The sequence below is a fragment of the Amphiura filiformis genome, chromosome 18 (genome assembly GCF_039555335.1).
Source record: "Amphiura filiformis chromosome 18, Afil_fr2py, whole genome shotgun sequence".
Classification (NCBI taxonomy): Eukaryota; Metazoa; Echinodermata; class Ophiuroidea; order Amphilepidida; family Amphiuridae; genus Amphiura; species Amphiura filiformis.
Window position 1 is genome coordinate 58,316,971 of NC_092645.1, and position 13,376 is coordinate 58,330,346.

The window sequence follows — 13,376 nt, forward strand, 5'->3', positions numbered from 1 at the left end:
AACCGGTTATGTATGTATGATGCAAATGCATTTTTTTTGGGCTGTGCCCTCAAAATTTTATTTTGCCACCTCTGACCAAGAAAGCTGGCTACGCCCCTGCTCCTAGTAACCTAATTGTTTGATCACGTCACGAAATCATTATGTCGAGGTTTCAGACTCTAACTACACGTATCCTTAATGCTGTTGGGATTTTACAAGGATGGCGCTCTCACATTTCTATAAAGTTCATAGCGCCATTAGGCGAACGTTTACGGTATATAACCCATAAAATTCCTTTTGTGTGTCAGCTTTATTTGCCTCAATATTTGAGTGCAAACACCGCAAGGACATGCTCCCATCTAGAAGACCTGGCCTAGATCATCTAGGCCATGTGGGTCTTTATTCAATCAGTAGGCATGTCCACAAAAACACACCGACATACATTATTTTAATGTACATAAGAAATAAAAAGCACAAAAACTGACATGAGCAAGCAAACCAATTACACGTCCATGTAGTAGGGCCTAAATGTTTTACAGGTATAACTTGTTATACAGGTTCACACTTTTTGATATGAATACAATTTTAGGCCTTATCTTTGCTCAAGGAAATGTCTTTCTCTACTATAAAATGTTAACACTCTTTGAAATAAAAAAAAAAATGCTCAGTTTTAACTCTTGAACTTTTCACATATAATACTCTATTTTATCTTGAGCCTCAATTTCATACTCCTGGGTTCGTTTCAAAATAGATTAGTTTGTAGCATAATTTGAATAAATTCATCCTGGTTAACCATCCTATCGCCATTCAAGTCTGCTTCTTCTATCATCTCCCATACATCCTTGTCTGTAAACTTCACTCCGGCTTGATGGGCCGCCCTCTTCAGGTCTGTGTAAGAAAGTTTGCCTCTGTTTCCTACAAGTAATAGGGGAAAATTGATTGAGTGATATATTGATTGATAAATCGGTTGATTGTTCATTCATTAACCGATTGATTGATTTAAAGAGTGCGTGAGCGATCTTACGACTGATTTTCATTGATCAATCGATTTATTGGTGCTTTATTTATCAACAAGCAATTATTGGTTAATTGATCTATCGGTTGATTATTTAATTGCTTAATTGTTTGATTGGTTGATTAGGCAAATGAGTGATAGATCGATTGATCAATTGATTTTATTTATTAAATGATCAATTAATTAATTGAAAGAAAATGTAAAAGGAGACAATGCAGATTCATGGATTTAATAAATAATTTCAGACTTACCAGTATCCATCATTTTAAAACCCTGCAAATATAGAAATAAATAAAACCAACAAAAACTGTTAAACATCAGCAAGCTAAATCAACCTTTTAAAAGAAAATAAACATCTTATTATCGGTATTAGAACGCGCTTGTTGAGGTAGACTTGTGTTTCGTCAAACTTGATTTCGATTAACTGCGGTAGTACTGCGGTAGCCGATACTACTGCGGCATGGTCATCGTGCAGCTTATGCCCGTTACTTTACGGTACGTGTTGTTACCCTTTCGGTAAAATAAAATAAGTGATATGCGTGACAGTGTGGGTCACTTGATATGGTCATCACTTGAAACCAATTTACCTGGATGAGTTCTTCGTATGGATCTCTGGAGTCGCCTTGTCTCAGAGAAACGATTTCCAAAAAATCACTAAATGTTACAATCATCCTTTAAAAGAAAAAGAAAAATCTTGAATAACAACTTTGAAAATAACATCAACAATGTAATAGCTTGAAGTGTGAAGAAACAGGGTAATTTAGTGAAAAAGATTTGTGGTAGTGGTCCCGTTATATTGCCCTTGGTATTTTACCAACTTTTCTTGTTTTGTTTACTGCAGATAATATACCAATAATGCAGTCAGACCATGAAGGTAGTAGAGAAGGAGTGAGCTCGCGCTAAGCGCATTATGTAAATCCTATTGTAAACACAATAGAGACAGATATACCTTTGATCTAATGATCATCGCCGATAATTTCTGGAATGACTCCGTCTCATGGGGGGTTCATATTTAGTTACAAGTAAATCACGTATGCGCAAAACATGTATTATGGATGCGCATACATTTTCTTAGCTGTTGAACTTGAATATTCATATTTCATTTAATATATGATGTTTTTACGATTAATATGTTGAAACATGTTGTTCCATAATGTTTCGAAACAGTTTATTATGGAATGGTGCAGTCCACACACATTTTAGGACGGGTAAAATTGTTTTAACCACTGTTTTAAAAATACGAAGATCTTATTAAAACAAATTGCGCATTGTTAAGTTGAGGAATTCTCCCATCAAACGAGATGTATCTCAGTGTTGCCCAGTACTGCCCGGGTTGGTCCGATTTTATTTGTTTACCCAAAACTTTAACAATTGTTCCTCCCCCGAGGTTTCAAAATAAACCGCGTCCTGAGCCCTCTTTTAAACTAGGCAATGAAAGAGATGTAAAGCATAATGTGCATCATTCTCATCAAGTTAGAATGACTTATGCTGTTTCATCATATTTATAGCGCACACAAATGTGCGACCATGCATGTATACAACACAAAAGATTATAAGTGATAATCGTGTTACATAATCAAAACGTTGATCTGGAAACCTCAAAGGGCGGCAATTATGATTGTACAATAGAATGCGTGCGAGCTTTCTCCTTCTCTACTACCTCCATGGTCAGACACATGCAGTTCTTCAACACCAGAGCCCAATTGATCATTTCAAGCTATACATTAGGCCTACTCGTTGACTGCCGATAAAACGCCCAATAAAGACTTAGTCACCGGACCGCGCCGGCCAGTTAAAGTACATGCCCTATCAGACCACTCCACACCATACATAAATTCTCCCAGTCACATTTCCCAAATATGAAATTAAAAAAGTCAAATTTTAATTTACTTTTTTAAAGTTTGGCAGAGGCGGGGTTCGAACTCACGGCGCAACGCTTAGTACTCTATGAGCCTAGCGCCTTAGACCACTAGGCCACTTGTCTTCTTGTTATTCAGCTGAAAAAAATAAAAAAATATAATCGCAACTTCAACATAGGCCTACCACGTGACAAGCAAAGGCAGAAAACGTATTATATTTTGGAATTTTATCTGCTTAAAACATTAATGTGTATTATAATAGAGCTAAAATTATTTATATTGTTGAATTCTCAAGCGCATAGAGACAATTAATACGAGCGTCCTATGATACATACACAATACATAAAATCGATTTTGATCTTCGGCATTACTCGGTGACCTCCGATAAAACGCCCAATAACGCCGGTCAGTTAAAAAAAATGCTTAAGTAAATGCCCTATTGAGATAAGCAATCCTTTTGTGATATGTCCATTCATCCATATAATTATAGCAATCAGATTTTTGGATGGATGTTTTACACAGTGATTGGAGAAGAAGCTATGTAAATAATCAAAAGTACATGTCTACAAATTGACAAGGACAACTCCTTTTGTCAAAATTGTTTTCACCTATTGCTCAGTATGTTAATTAATCCGATTAATTACGTAATTTCGCCAGCGTATGATATATCAGTACTAATATGTAGGCCCAAGGAGGTTAGATATAGAAAGAAGAGGAAATAGATTACGTATCGCATATTGGTCCTTTGTGCCTATTAGAGTTTCCGCCAAGGGGAGGAAGAAAAAAGGAAGGAGGGGGGGGAAGGAGAGAGGGAGAGGGAGACCGCGGGAGTCACAGGGCTCTAAATTACATAGGCGTAGATCGGGGGGGGATAAATGCCACAATATTTTGCCAGGGGGATGGTCAATATAATCACCCCCAATATTGACGCCTGTGTATTGCACACCATCATCATCCCTATATCTTCGTCTTAAAAATTGCCGTGGTAGTACGATAAATCCTCACGTTTTTCAACAACTACGCATGGTGATTTTGAGCTATTTTGTTCGAGATAGGCCGTGCGACTCAGGCTATGCATACAATTTGAGATTTTGAGAGCCGGCCACACTGTTTCTATTCTATGTTTTACGATTTTCGCATGATCAGTATATGGCTGGCCGTAACCGCCACAACGTGGAGCTGCTACGCGTAGCTTACTTTTCGCTTCGCGGAGCTAAATTGACCAATCATGTTAGATCTTTTCATTACGCGGAGCCAGTTGATGCATCATCGTTCCAGAGAGAAAACTCTTGCCAAAATTAATGTTTACTATGTGGATTTTAAATGAATCGAATGTAAATAAACCACAAACAGTTGTACAGGATCAATACCATTGTTTGATTAGTGTATAGTCAATGTTATCTTGCATGCATGTGCCATGTGTGTGGCGTGTTTGTTTGTTTGTCTACTGTGTCAGGCCAGGATCACTGACACCCACGGTAGGCCTACTGATACTGTCATACTATCACGGTGATCATATTGTTGAATGTTGTTGACTTTAAAATAATCATGATGCAGTCATGTCTACAGTAGAATTCACCACGACCTTTGAAGGACTTAAACCACATTAAAAGCTATTAAACCAAGATAACACTCAATGAAAACAGCTCAACTATGTTACATCAGATCTTCTCTGGTTAAATACACACTGCACTTGTGTCTGTTTTACCTGTGCAATGAACAATGAGCTGGTATTATAGTTTCAGTTGGGTGAATGATTATAAAGCGAACGCAAGGTAACAATACTGTCTGGGCTTTTGTTTACGAAATGAGACAATAGTCTGCTTATTGTTAACCAGCGTTCTTGAAAATGAGAAGCATAATGGTTTGCAGACTTAACACAGTTTAGAAATAATTTGTTCATATTTTTTGGTGTTATCTGTCGTTTACATATCCTTCCTAAAACACAAAAGTACCAATATTTCCAAACACCTAAATTAGCTAAAAATTTAGGAAATGTTACAAAACTATATTTTCTAGAATTTCAGAGAATACTTTAAATATTGACTGGTTATTTTTTACACAGTGACGTCATATAGGCAATGGCATAAAACCTTCTAACATACACTAGGTCACGCGTCAATGGTGAGCGCACTGAGTATTGTGTATAGGAAAACGGGCAGTACCGTAACTACAGTATGTATGGCCTACTACTAGTATATAAAGTAAATCCGAACTGGTTTGCTGAAGGTCGAATTCCGTAGGCCACGCCGCGCAAGATGTACAAATCAGCTCCCGGCGATACACTGCAGATCGCAGAATTGTGTGCATGGTTTACCACCACTCTGCCTAGCTATATAGTTGTGTACAATACTGTATGAGTTTCTTGTGAGTGCATGTCCATCTTAATAATAAGTCGGTTCGTACTTTTCATAAATTACTTTTTGAATCATAACTATCGTGACCGAGGATATCTTGCAACTACGTGAAGCTCGTCTGGCAAATTCTTAATGACTAAATTCGCTTCACGTAATGAGTAAGTCGTACTTGATTGGTCAGTTTTACCTCCGAGTAATGAAAAACTCTAACATGATTGGTCAATTTGGCTCCACGGAACAAAAAGTCAGCTACGCGTAGCAGCTCCACGTTGTGGCGGTTGCGGCCTACCATATCAGTATCCCATATGATATTTCTATTGTAAGAAAATTTTATTTGTTGTCACGTAAATCACAGGTTTCGTTTAAATGTACTAACTGGATATTAAATGTACTAATTGGTGAGGACCGGTATTTTGCTGTGGATATGTTTAACTGCAATTTTGATGTAAAACATTTGAAATCCGCTGTAAAAATTTTGATAATATTCAACTCTTTGAGAAAATTATTTTATAAAGGAATGCTGGTAAAACCAGGTGCAATACAATGTACATTATTGACACACTATCACGCTCTTTATCTTCGTCAATAATAGAATAATCGATTTCAATCGAATTGAATGCATGAGTTTGTAGTTGACTACTGAGCGACCTAAGCGATCGATTGCTAGCCAATCAGATAGAACTCCTTTTCTTGCGTTCAGTGAAATACCACTCGCCTGTCGCTCACTACCACTCGCCCGTCGCTCACCAACGGAGTATTAAATTTATATTTATCGTATAGGACGTCGACCGTGTGTATTGGTTTGTGTCGAAATTAACCTCATATTTGGCCATTTTATAGCCACAGAATGCCATTTTTAGCGCTTTGCGCGAATTTATTCCACTTTTGTCCCATATTTCACCAATTTAGTTTCAATAGGCCTATGCTAAAATTTTCGCGCGCATTTGTACCATAAGGTTCACTGTACTGGGTACTTTTAAAAAATCCTAACCTAACCTAAAACATAACTTTAACCCTTAGATTGGAGCTCTACTAGAAGTAAAAATATAGATAGTGAACGAATTTAGTATTTCTATATCTATGTGAGAATGATACAATAGAGGCCCTGCATGAAATTATTGATTGGCTCCAAACAAAGGTTTTCAACCGGTGTCCTTCACCGTAGTTATGGCGGAGTGCAGTCCATTCAATCAAATGTTGTCATCAACCTATTTGATCGTAGTGCAGGATTATGTGTGTGAGACGAACTGTCACGGTAGATTGCAATCATGCTTTTGTTGAATGCATTTGAGTAGTCCGCCATATTTACGGGATGATACGTCGCATGCAAGGCCTCTATATGACATGATGAACATAGTCATTGATGCATCAGTTTTAAAATAGACTAGGCGGTTACCCATATTTGGCGGTTCTCGGCTGGGCGCGATTACCAGGCTGATGGTGACATGCCCATATGACAATTTTTACTAATTTGACCTCAGATGACCCCAGGGTGACATTGGATGACCCCAAAATGACCTAAACTTATAACTCTAAATGTTGACTGTACCTACCAAGTTTCATGCCCATATATGAGCTTTTACTAATTTGACCTCAGATGACCCGTGGTGACCTTGGATGACCCCAAAATGACCTTCAAAAAATGCTGCTTTAAATGTTGACTGTACCTACCAAGTTTCATGCCCATACGACACTTTTTAGTAATTTGACCTTAGATGACCCCTGGGAGGGGACCCCGTGGTCGGATGACTTAACGAACATAAACATCTTCTTGCCAGGACAGAACTACACCCACCCACCGAGTTTGAGTCCCGTACGACCTAGTTTCATGTCCATATGACAGTTTGTAGTCATTTGACCTCAAATGACCCCTGGGAACGGGTCCCGGGGTCGGATGACTTAACGAACATAAACATCTTCTTGCCAGGACAGAACGTCACCCACCCACCGAGTTTGAGTCCCGTACGACCTAGTTTCATGCCCATATGACAGTTTTTAGTCATTTGACCTCAAATGACCCCTGGGAGGGGGCCCCGGGTTCGGATGACTTAACGAACATAAACTTCTTCTTGCCAGGACAGAGCTACACCCACCCACCGAGTTTGAGCCCCGTACGACCTACGACGGCCTCACATTAGCAGTCACAGACAAAACCTAAATCTACAGAATATATCCATTACTCGTCGATACTCGAAAGAGCTCAAAATAAATAACTTAGAAAATTTTCTTGATGTCCTTTAACATGTTTTCATAGTTAACCATCGTTAGCCATGGATATCTATCATGAGAACTGACCGGTGACTAAGTCCGATTTATTGGGACGTTTATCGGCAGTCAACGAGTAATGACATACCCATTTCGCTCATCATCAAGGTCCTCTGAAAACAAACCATAATAAAAATTCCCTTTAAAGGGAAAGCCAGCTTCAATGCAGAAGATGCCTTGTAATTAGTTTGGGTGGTGGCATTTTTAGGATCACTCTTTTTTATGATCCATCATGTTTCATGACAGTCCACCAAACCATCAGGCATCAATGATGAGAACATGCACACAGAAACAGCAAACCAAACAACTCCTATAACTTCCTGTCAATTAATTACTCCAAATTGTTCTGTCTTTTTGTCTTTTCTGCCTTTTAGGCTACCCTTAGCTCATTATTAATATAAAGAAATGCAGTTTTTAGTTAATTGGCTAAAACTGCCATCCTACTTTGCCTTATAGGCCTACATGCACATTAATTTTATATTAATTCGCAATTTATACTTAATATAGCACATTATAAAATGTATAAAGACTGATATTGTTCAATTATAATAGGCCTACATGTATATAAATTATACCCATATCAAAAATAGGCCCTGAAATTGCATCGAATTTTTCCCGTTGAAAAGACAAAACTGATGTTAAGATTATTTCATAAATGACATTTTGAGTCATTTTTATCCATAAAACGATACAGATTATAGGATATTTTTACTTTGACTTTTACGTCCATAAAGGTTTTAATCATGTTATCAATACACTCACATCTCATGCTGTGCTGATCTCCAGGAGGTCTGCGAATGTAAATCTAAGAACGCCTGATAACAAGGATTCTATAATTTTCTTTCGTTGATATGCTGTGGAAACTATTATAGGCCTGGCATGAACTTTTAATGTCATATTTCCTTCAAACCATAACTTTTGAAATTCTCACTCGTTTTCATTCGTTGAAACGGCAAAATATACTTTCTTTTTCTTACAAATCCAATAACAGGTCTATTATATATTTTCACCATAAAAAGTTCCGCAAAGTAATTCAAACCAATGCTAGTACCCCGTAATCTCTTTAGCAAACAAAGACGATCTCCGAATTAGATCATAGCCAGCTAACGCTGGCGAAAAGAAGGGATTTTTTTAATTATAAACAAACAACAAATAGTATATCTGAAAGCTGCCGCCCGCGTTCGTTTTGCGACGCAAATTTATTACGGAAAAATTGTCAAGTAAACCCTTTTTCCAAGTTTTTCTAACAAAAACATCGGTAAAATATGTTTTAAATCATTTGAATAATTGTGTCACTTTGAATTGGTGAATATATTTCAGTAATTATATGAATGTAAGTTTTGAATGTTTAGAGCATTTCTAGACTATGCCATAGTCAAATTTTGATAAAAAATATGTTATTATTATTTAACCATGATGAACGCATTCCTTTGAACTCAAAATTATACTGATGTTTATTAAACATGTTAAAATTAAAGTGTTCGATAGTAAAATGGTCATAAAGAGTTTATATAATTAGATGATTAGTCATTTTAGTGACAATAAAAGTTATCGAATTCAACATATCTTGCATAATTAATATTTATAATGGCTCACTTCAATACTAAGCAATTCTGATTTTGGAATCTACCAGTTTATTGATCGCGAAAGCCCCAGTAAAAAATCCTGGAAGCTAACAAACAGAGGGAGTATGGTGACTGAAAATATCAGATGTGAAAATCTATCAATTGCACACAAATTAATACAAATCAGCGTTTTATGCTTAAATGTAATAGCCAGAGTATGCAAAATGGGCAAGTAAACTACGGAGAAGTCTAGTGCATTTCAAGCTTACATTCAACTGCTTTTGAGTCGGGGGGGTTCCACGTTGGATTTTAAAATCTTCGTACTATATTCTCTTTGGCAGAGCACTTATAGAAACTTTATGTGGATTTATTTTGACGAATCACAGCCATATACGGTTAGGGTACAATTTCGAATAGTGGTCGCTACCCTAACCATCATAACCCTAACCCCGGCAGTTATAACGTTTCAGCATTCATTTGTTTGTTTGATTTATTTGTTTTTTACAAAAATTGTAGATAAAAATTTATTATAGCTGTTACTTACCAACCATTCTAGTTACTGTTTTCATAGATACCTTGAACCCGAGTACCCTCAATGCACGGCGAACATTCACAACATCTATACACCTTAATTTGAAACAAAAGAAATTAATCAAATATTAAATCAAACCGAATGCATTCACGAAATACTAATACTTAAACGACGCATCATAACTTTTCCATTGATTTTCATGTTAGAATCAAAATGGTTTAGGAAAGGGGTATGAACGTTTGGACAGTATTTATTGTGGGACATTAGAGCACAACAGACACATCGAATTGCATTCTGAATACGAAGAATGTCCTTCTGATATCAAATAATTTTGATTTTTTGAAATTCGCAATGTAATATATACACATTTTATGGCAAATCATTTAAAATTGATATTTTTGATATTTAACAGTACTGAAGCAAACTTTATAAATCTGATGATTTATATTTGAAGTTTATGTAGGTTGGATGAAAAGCCGACGATCAATTGAAAATTTTGACCTTTCGTATTGAAGATATGGACTTTTTTCCAAAACACCAAACAAATTAGGTCTTTTTGGCTTATCGTGAAAGTTCATAAAATGAAAATTATTTGATATCAGAAAGACATTCTTCGTATTCAGAATGCAATTCGATAGGTCTGATGTGCTCTCATGTTCCACAAAAAATACTGTCGAAACGCTGAGTAATCCGTGTCCAGATTTCTCGTCTTCTCTGATTCGGATTCACCTTTTCGGTAAATCCCATAAGCCTTTGCGAATACACCTGAGACCTCGTCATTTGACGTCACGCCGATCTGCGCCGATGCGCACATCGTTTATCGAACATCGTTACTGCGCATTGCAAGTCGGCATGACGTCAAATGACGAATTCTCAGGTGTACTCGCAAAGGCTTATGGGATTTACCGAAAAGGCGAATTGAGTCCATGGTTCGCTCTTTCCATAGTGTCGATTTTTTGGTGTTCCGAAATGAAGTATTTCCCCTCAAAATAGCCAAATTTAGTGAAAATTGTACATAATGATTGGAAATGGCAAAAGTTTTAATACCCGTCGATCATGCCACTGTTTTTGAATGGCAAGTTTTTCTACTGCGCAAAATTTCTTTTTTCACTGCGCTTCATGGCCTAAACTGCAACTGAAATAGCACACATCCTTTGAAGATTTAGCGTTGGAGCTAGCCTGCATGGTTGCTTCAAAAAGGTGACATTATTATTTTCGATGACAATTTAGATTCACTGTTTCGTAAAAGCTTGACTATATTATTACCTGGTGTTTGATAATTGCAAATTACAACATTTTTCCATGGAAATGTCCATTTTGATTTTCATCAATATGCACTCACCCTGTATTTTCTTGATCAAATGTGTTAAACACCATCTCCAGATCTCTTATTTCCTGTGCTGTAAATTGTGACCTTATAGCCTCATCCTCAGCAGTCAAACGCTCTTCTTTCTGCTGTACCGGTACTTCACTGTTAATATCAATACCACTGGCAAGTAGTAACGAGTCTTTAAAGTTTTGGGGGTGCTGCTCATTGGAAGAATCGGGTGTGGATTTGTATTCAGACGACATTGAAGACCTGGCTTCGTCGGCTGGATGAGACGACATCCAAGACTCGGGTTCGTCGGCCGGGGATGGCGGTAGACCTGATGGCAACTTTGTTACTTTTGTCGATCTTCGTGTAGACATTTTGAAAAAAAAGTCAGTACTATTGCGTGCAAATCCTAAACAGCTCTTTTCAGAGCCACTGGTGTCTCGTTAGATGCAGTTTAGCACATTTGCTCTCATAGATTATCCTGGAGAAGACAGTGCCGAGTTAATCCTTGGTTATAAATCTTACACTGCTGAAACATTAACCCTGTCGTAAAATTGTATCATAGGCCTATCCAATATCACACAGAACGTGTCGCACCCGGTATATAGCTCCCGGTGACGCACTGTAATGCTGAAAGAAAACAAAAGTATTTTTTGGCACAAACCTTTCAAAATGGTCGTTCGGTGCGAAAATGCATTGAGTCAAATTTGCGCTTTACAGTGCCCAGGAAAAAATGGAAATATGCATTTCTGGCTGATCAATTGGCAATTATGAACACTTCAAATGCTGTTTGATGTTTTACGTTGAACTGAATTTATAGCCTACAGGGTGTCCCAGAAAAAATTACCAAGTGAATAAAATTGAACATAAGTCGAGAAATAGACATCAGAATCAAAAATTTTAAAATGTAGTGCATAGCCTATTTTATTGTGCATCACATGCGAAAATTTTATTTGATTCGGTTGACTGGTTGGCAAAGAAATTAACGATTACACAATACGCGCATCAATGCAGTTCATTCCAAGTTTGATCAACAGACGCTTTTTTCATACTTGCTCACCGCTTCCTAAAGTTTGCGTATCTCATTCAATTTAGTCCACATTATCTATTTCATAATCCGACAGTATTATGTTTTCATGATTTCACTGAAGATGAATAACAGTTTGTCCTAGAAAACTCTGATTTCTGTAATTCGAAGCTTTCCAACTTTAATTCCTTAGGTTGTGCAAATATGTTATATTTTAACTTTCCAAAGAACATTTGAGCCGAGAATGACAATGATCAAGTTTTAAGTGTGATTTTTGATACCATGTAACATTATTTTTGAAGTTTTAAAAGATTTAAACTTTGCATTACAAATTCTTGGAAATATTCCAAAAACATTAATGTTTGTGAGAAATTTTTTAAGCTAGCTAGAATTCTTTATGCAATAATTCTTTATGCAACATTTATATCAACATTAACGAAGATTTAGCCCTACAAGTACCGAGCATCATCTTACTTGCAAGCTTTCAAATTCAATATCTTGCAGGTTTTCAAATTTGAACAAAACCTAATTAAATGTGTTCAAGAAACAGATTATTTAAAAAGAACGAAAAGGATTTCACAGAACAAAATATGAAGCCCATAAACAGTTATAATAATCACTAGTGCGCAATGTGTTGAATAATCTTTCTTTCAAACTTGGAATGAAGTGATTGAATTGACACACGCGTTATGTAATTGCTCATTTCTTCGCAATCAGTCAACCGATTTTAGTAAAATTGACGTATAAGATGCAGAATAAGATGGGCTACATACTGATGTTTAGAATATTGGATTCTGATATATATGTCTCCACTTATGGCCAAATTTATTCGCACGGTAATTTTTTCTGGGACACCCTGTATATGGAAACGGGAACGTCAAATTTATTGCACTTATTGGTACAGTGTAGTCTTAATTTAGTCCTTTATAGTATAATAATAATATATATAACATTGAACAGTGCTCAAGCCGCTGACTCAATATTTTAATTTGAAATTATAAAGAGGGAGTGAGCAAAGAATTTCAGAAATAAGCAAAGATTTTTTTAAAAGAACTTCCACCTGTATTTTTGTACACCTCATCTAATGTCAGTCATGACCTAATTTTATCTTTGACGAATTCATTCCAATATTTTTGCTTAAACGTAATAAAGTTTGATCTTTGAAGTTTTCAAAACACACGCCTATTTAAACTTACCTTCAGAAAGCGATTATAGACATCCACAATGGTTTTGGTGGAACGAAGATCCAAGCAATTAATATTGCTAATTAATTGCAGCTATATCATTAATCAATATCATCACGGATTATGTAGCTACCCAGGGGGGGCCACTTATATGCTTTTATGTGTTGTCATCATCAAGCAGGCCCTCAAATTTCACACCCTAAACACGGATATCGAGCATGTGAAAATACCTACCCTAATCACTGACCTTCTTGTAATAAAGGGAGGCTTTTCACTGA

At 36.6% G+C, this 13,376-nt stretch overlaps 1 protein-coding gene across 1 annotated transcript; it reads right to left on the minus strand.

Annotated features, from left to right (window-relative positions):
* Positions 1 to 669: 669 nt before the first annotated feature.
* On the minus strand, positions 670 to 11,261 carry LOC140139257 (uncharacterized). The gene is made up of 6 exons (XM_072161038.1): positions 10,915 to 11,261; positions 9,585 to 9,667; positions 7,564 to 7,588; positions 1,582 to 1,666; positions 1,246 to 1,267; positions 670 to 894 (listed from the first exon to the last, which is right to left on the minus strand). The coding sequence occupies exons 1-6, from the start codon at positions 11,259 to 11,261 to the stop codon at positions 722 to 724; spliced, it is 735 nt and encodes a 244-aa protein (XP_072017139.1). The 3' UTR covers positions 670 to 721.
* Positions 11,262 to 13,376: the final 2,115 nt, after the last annotated feature.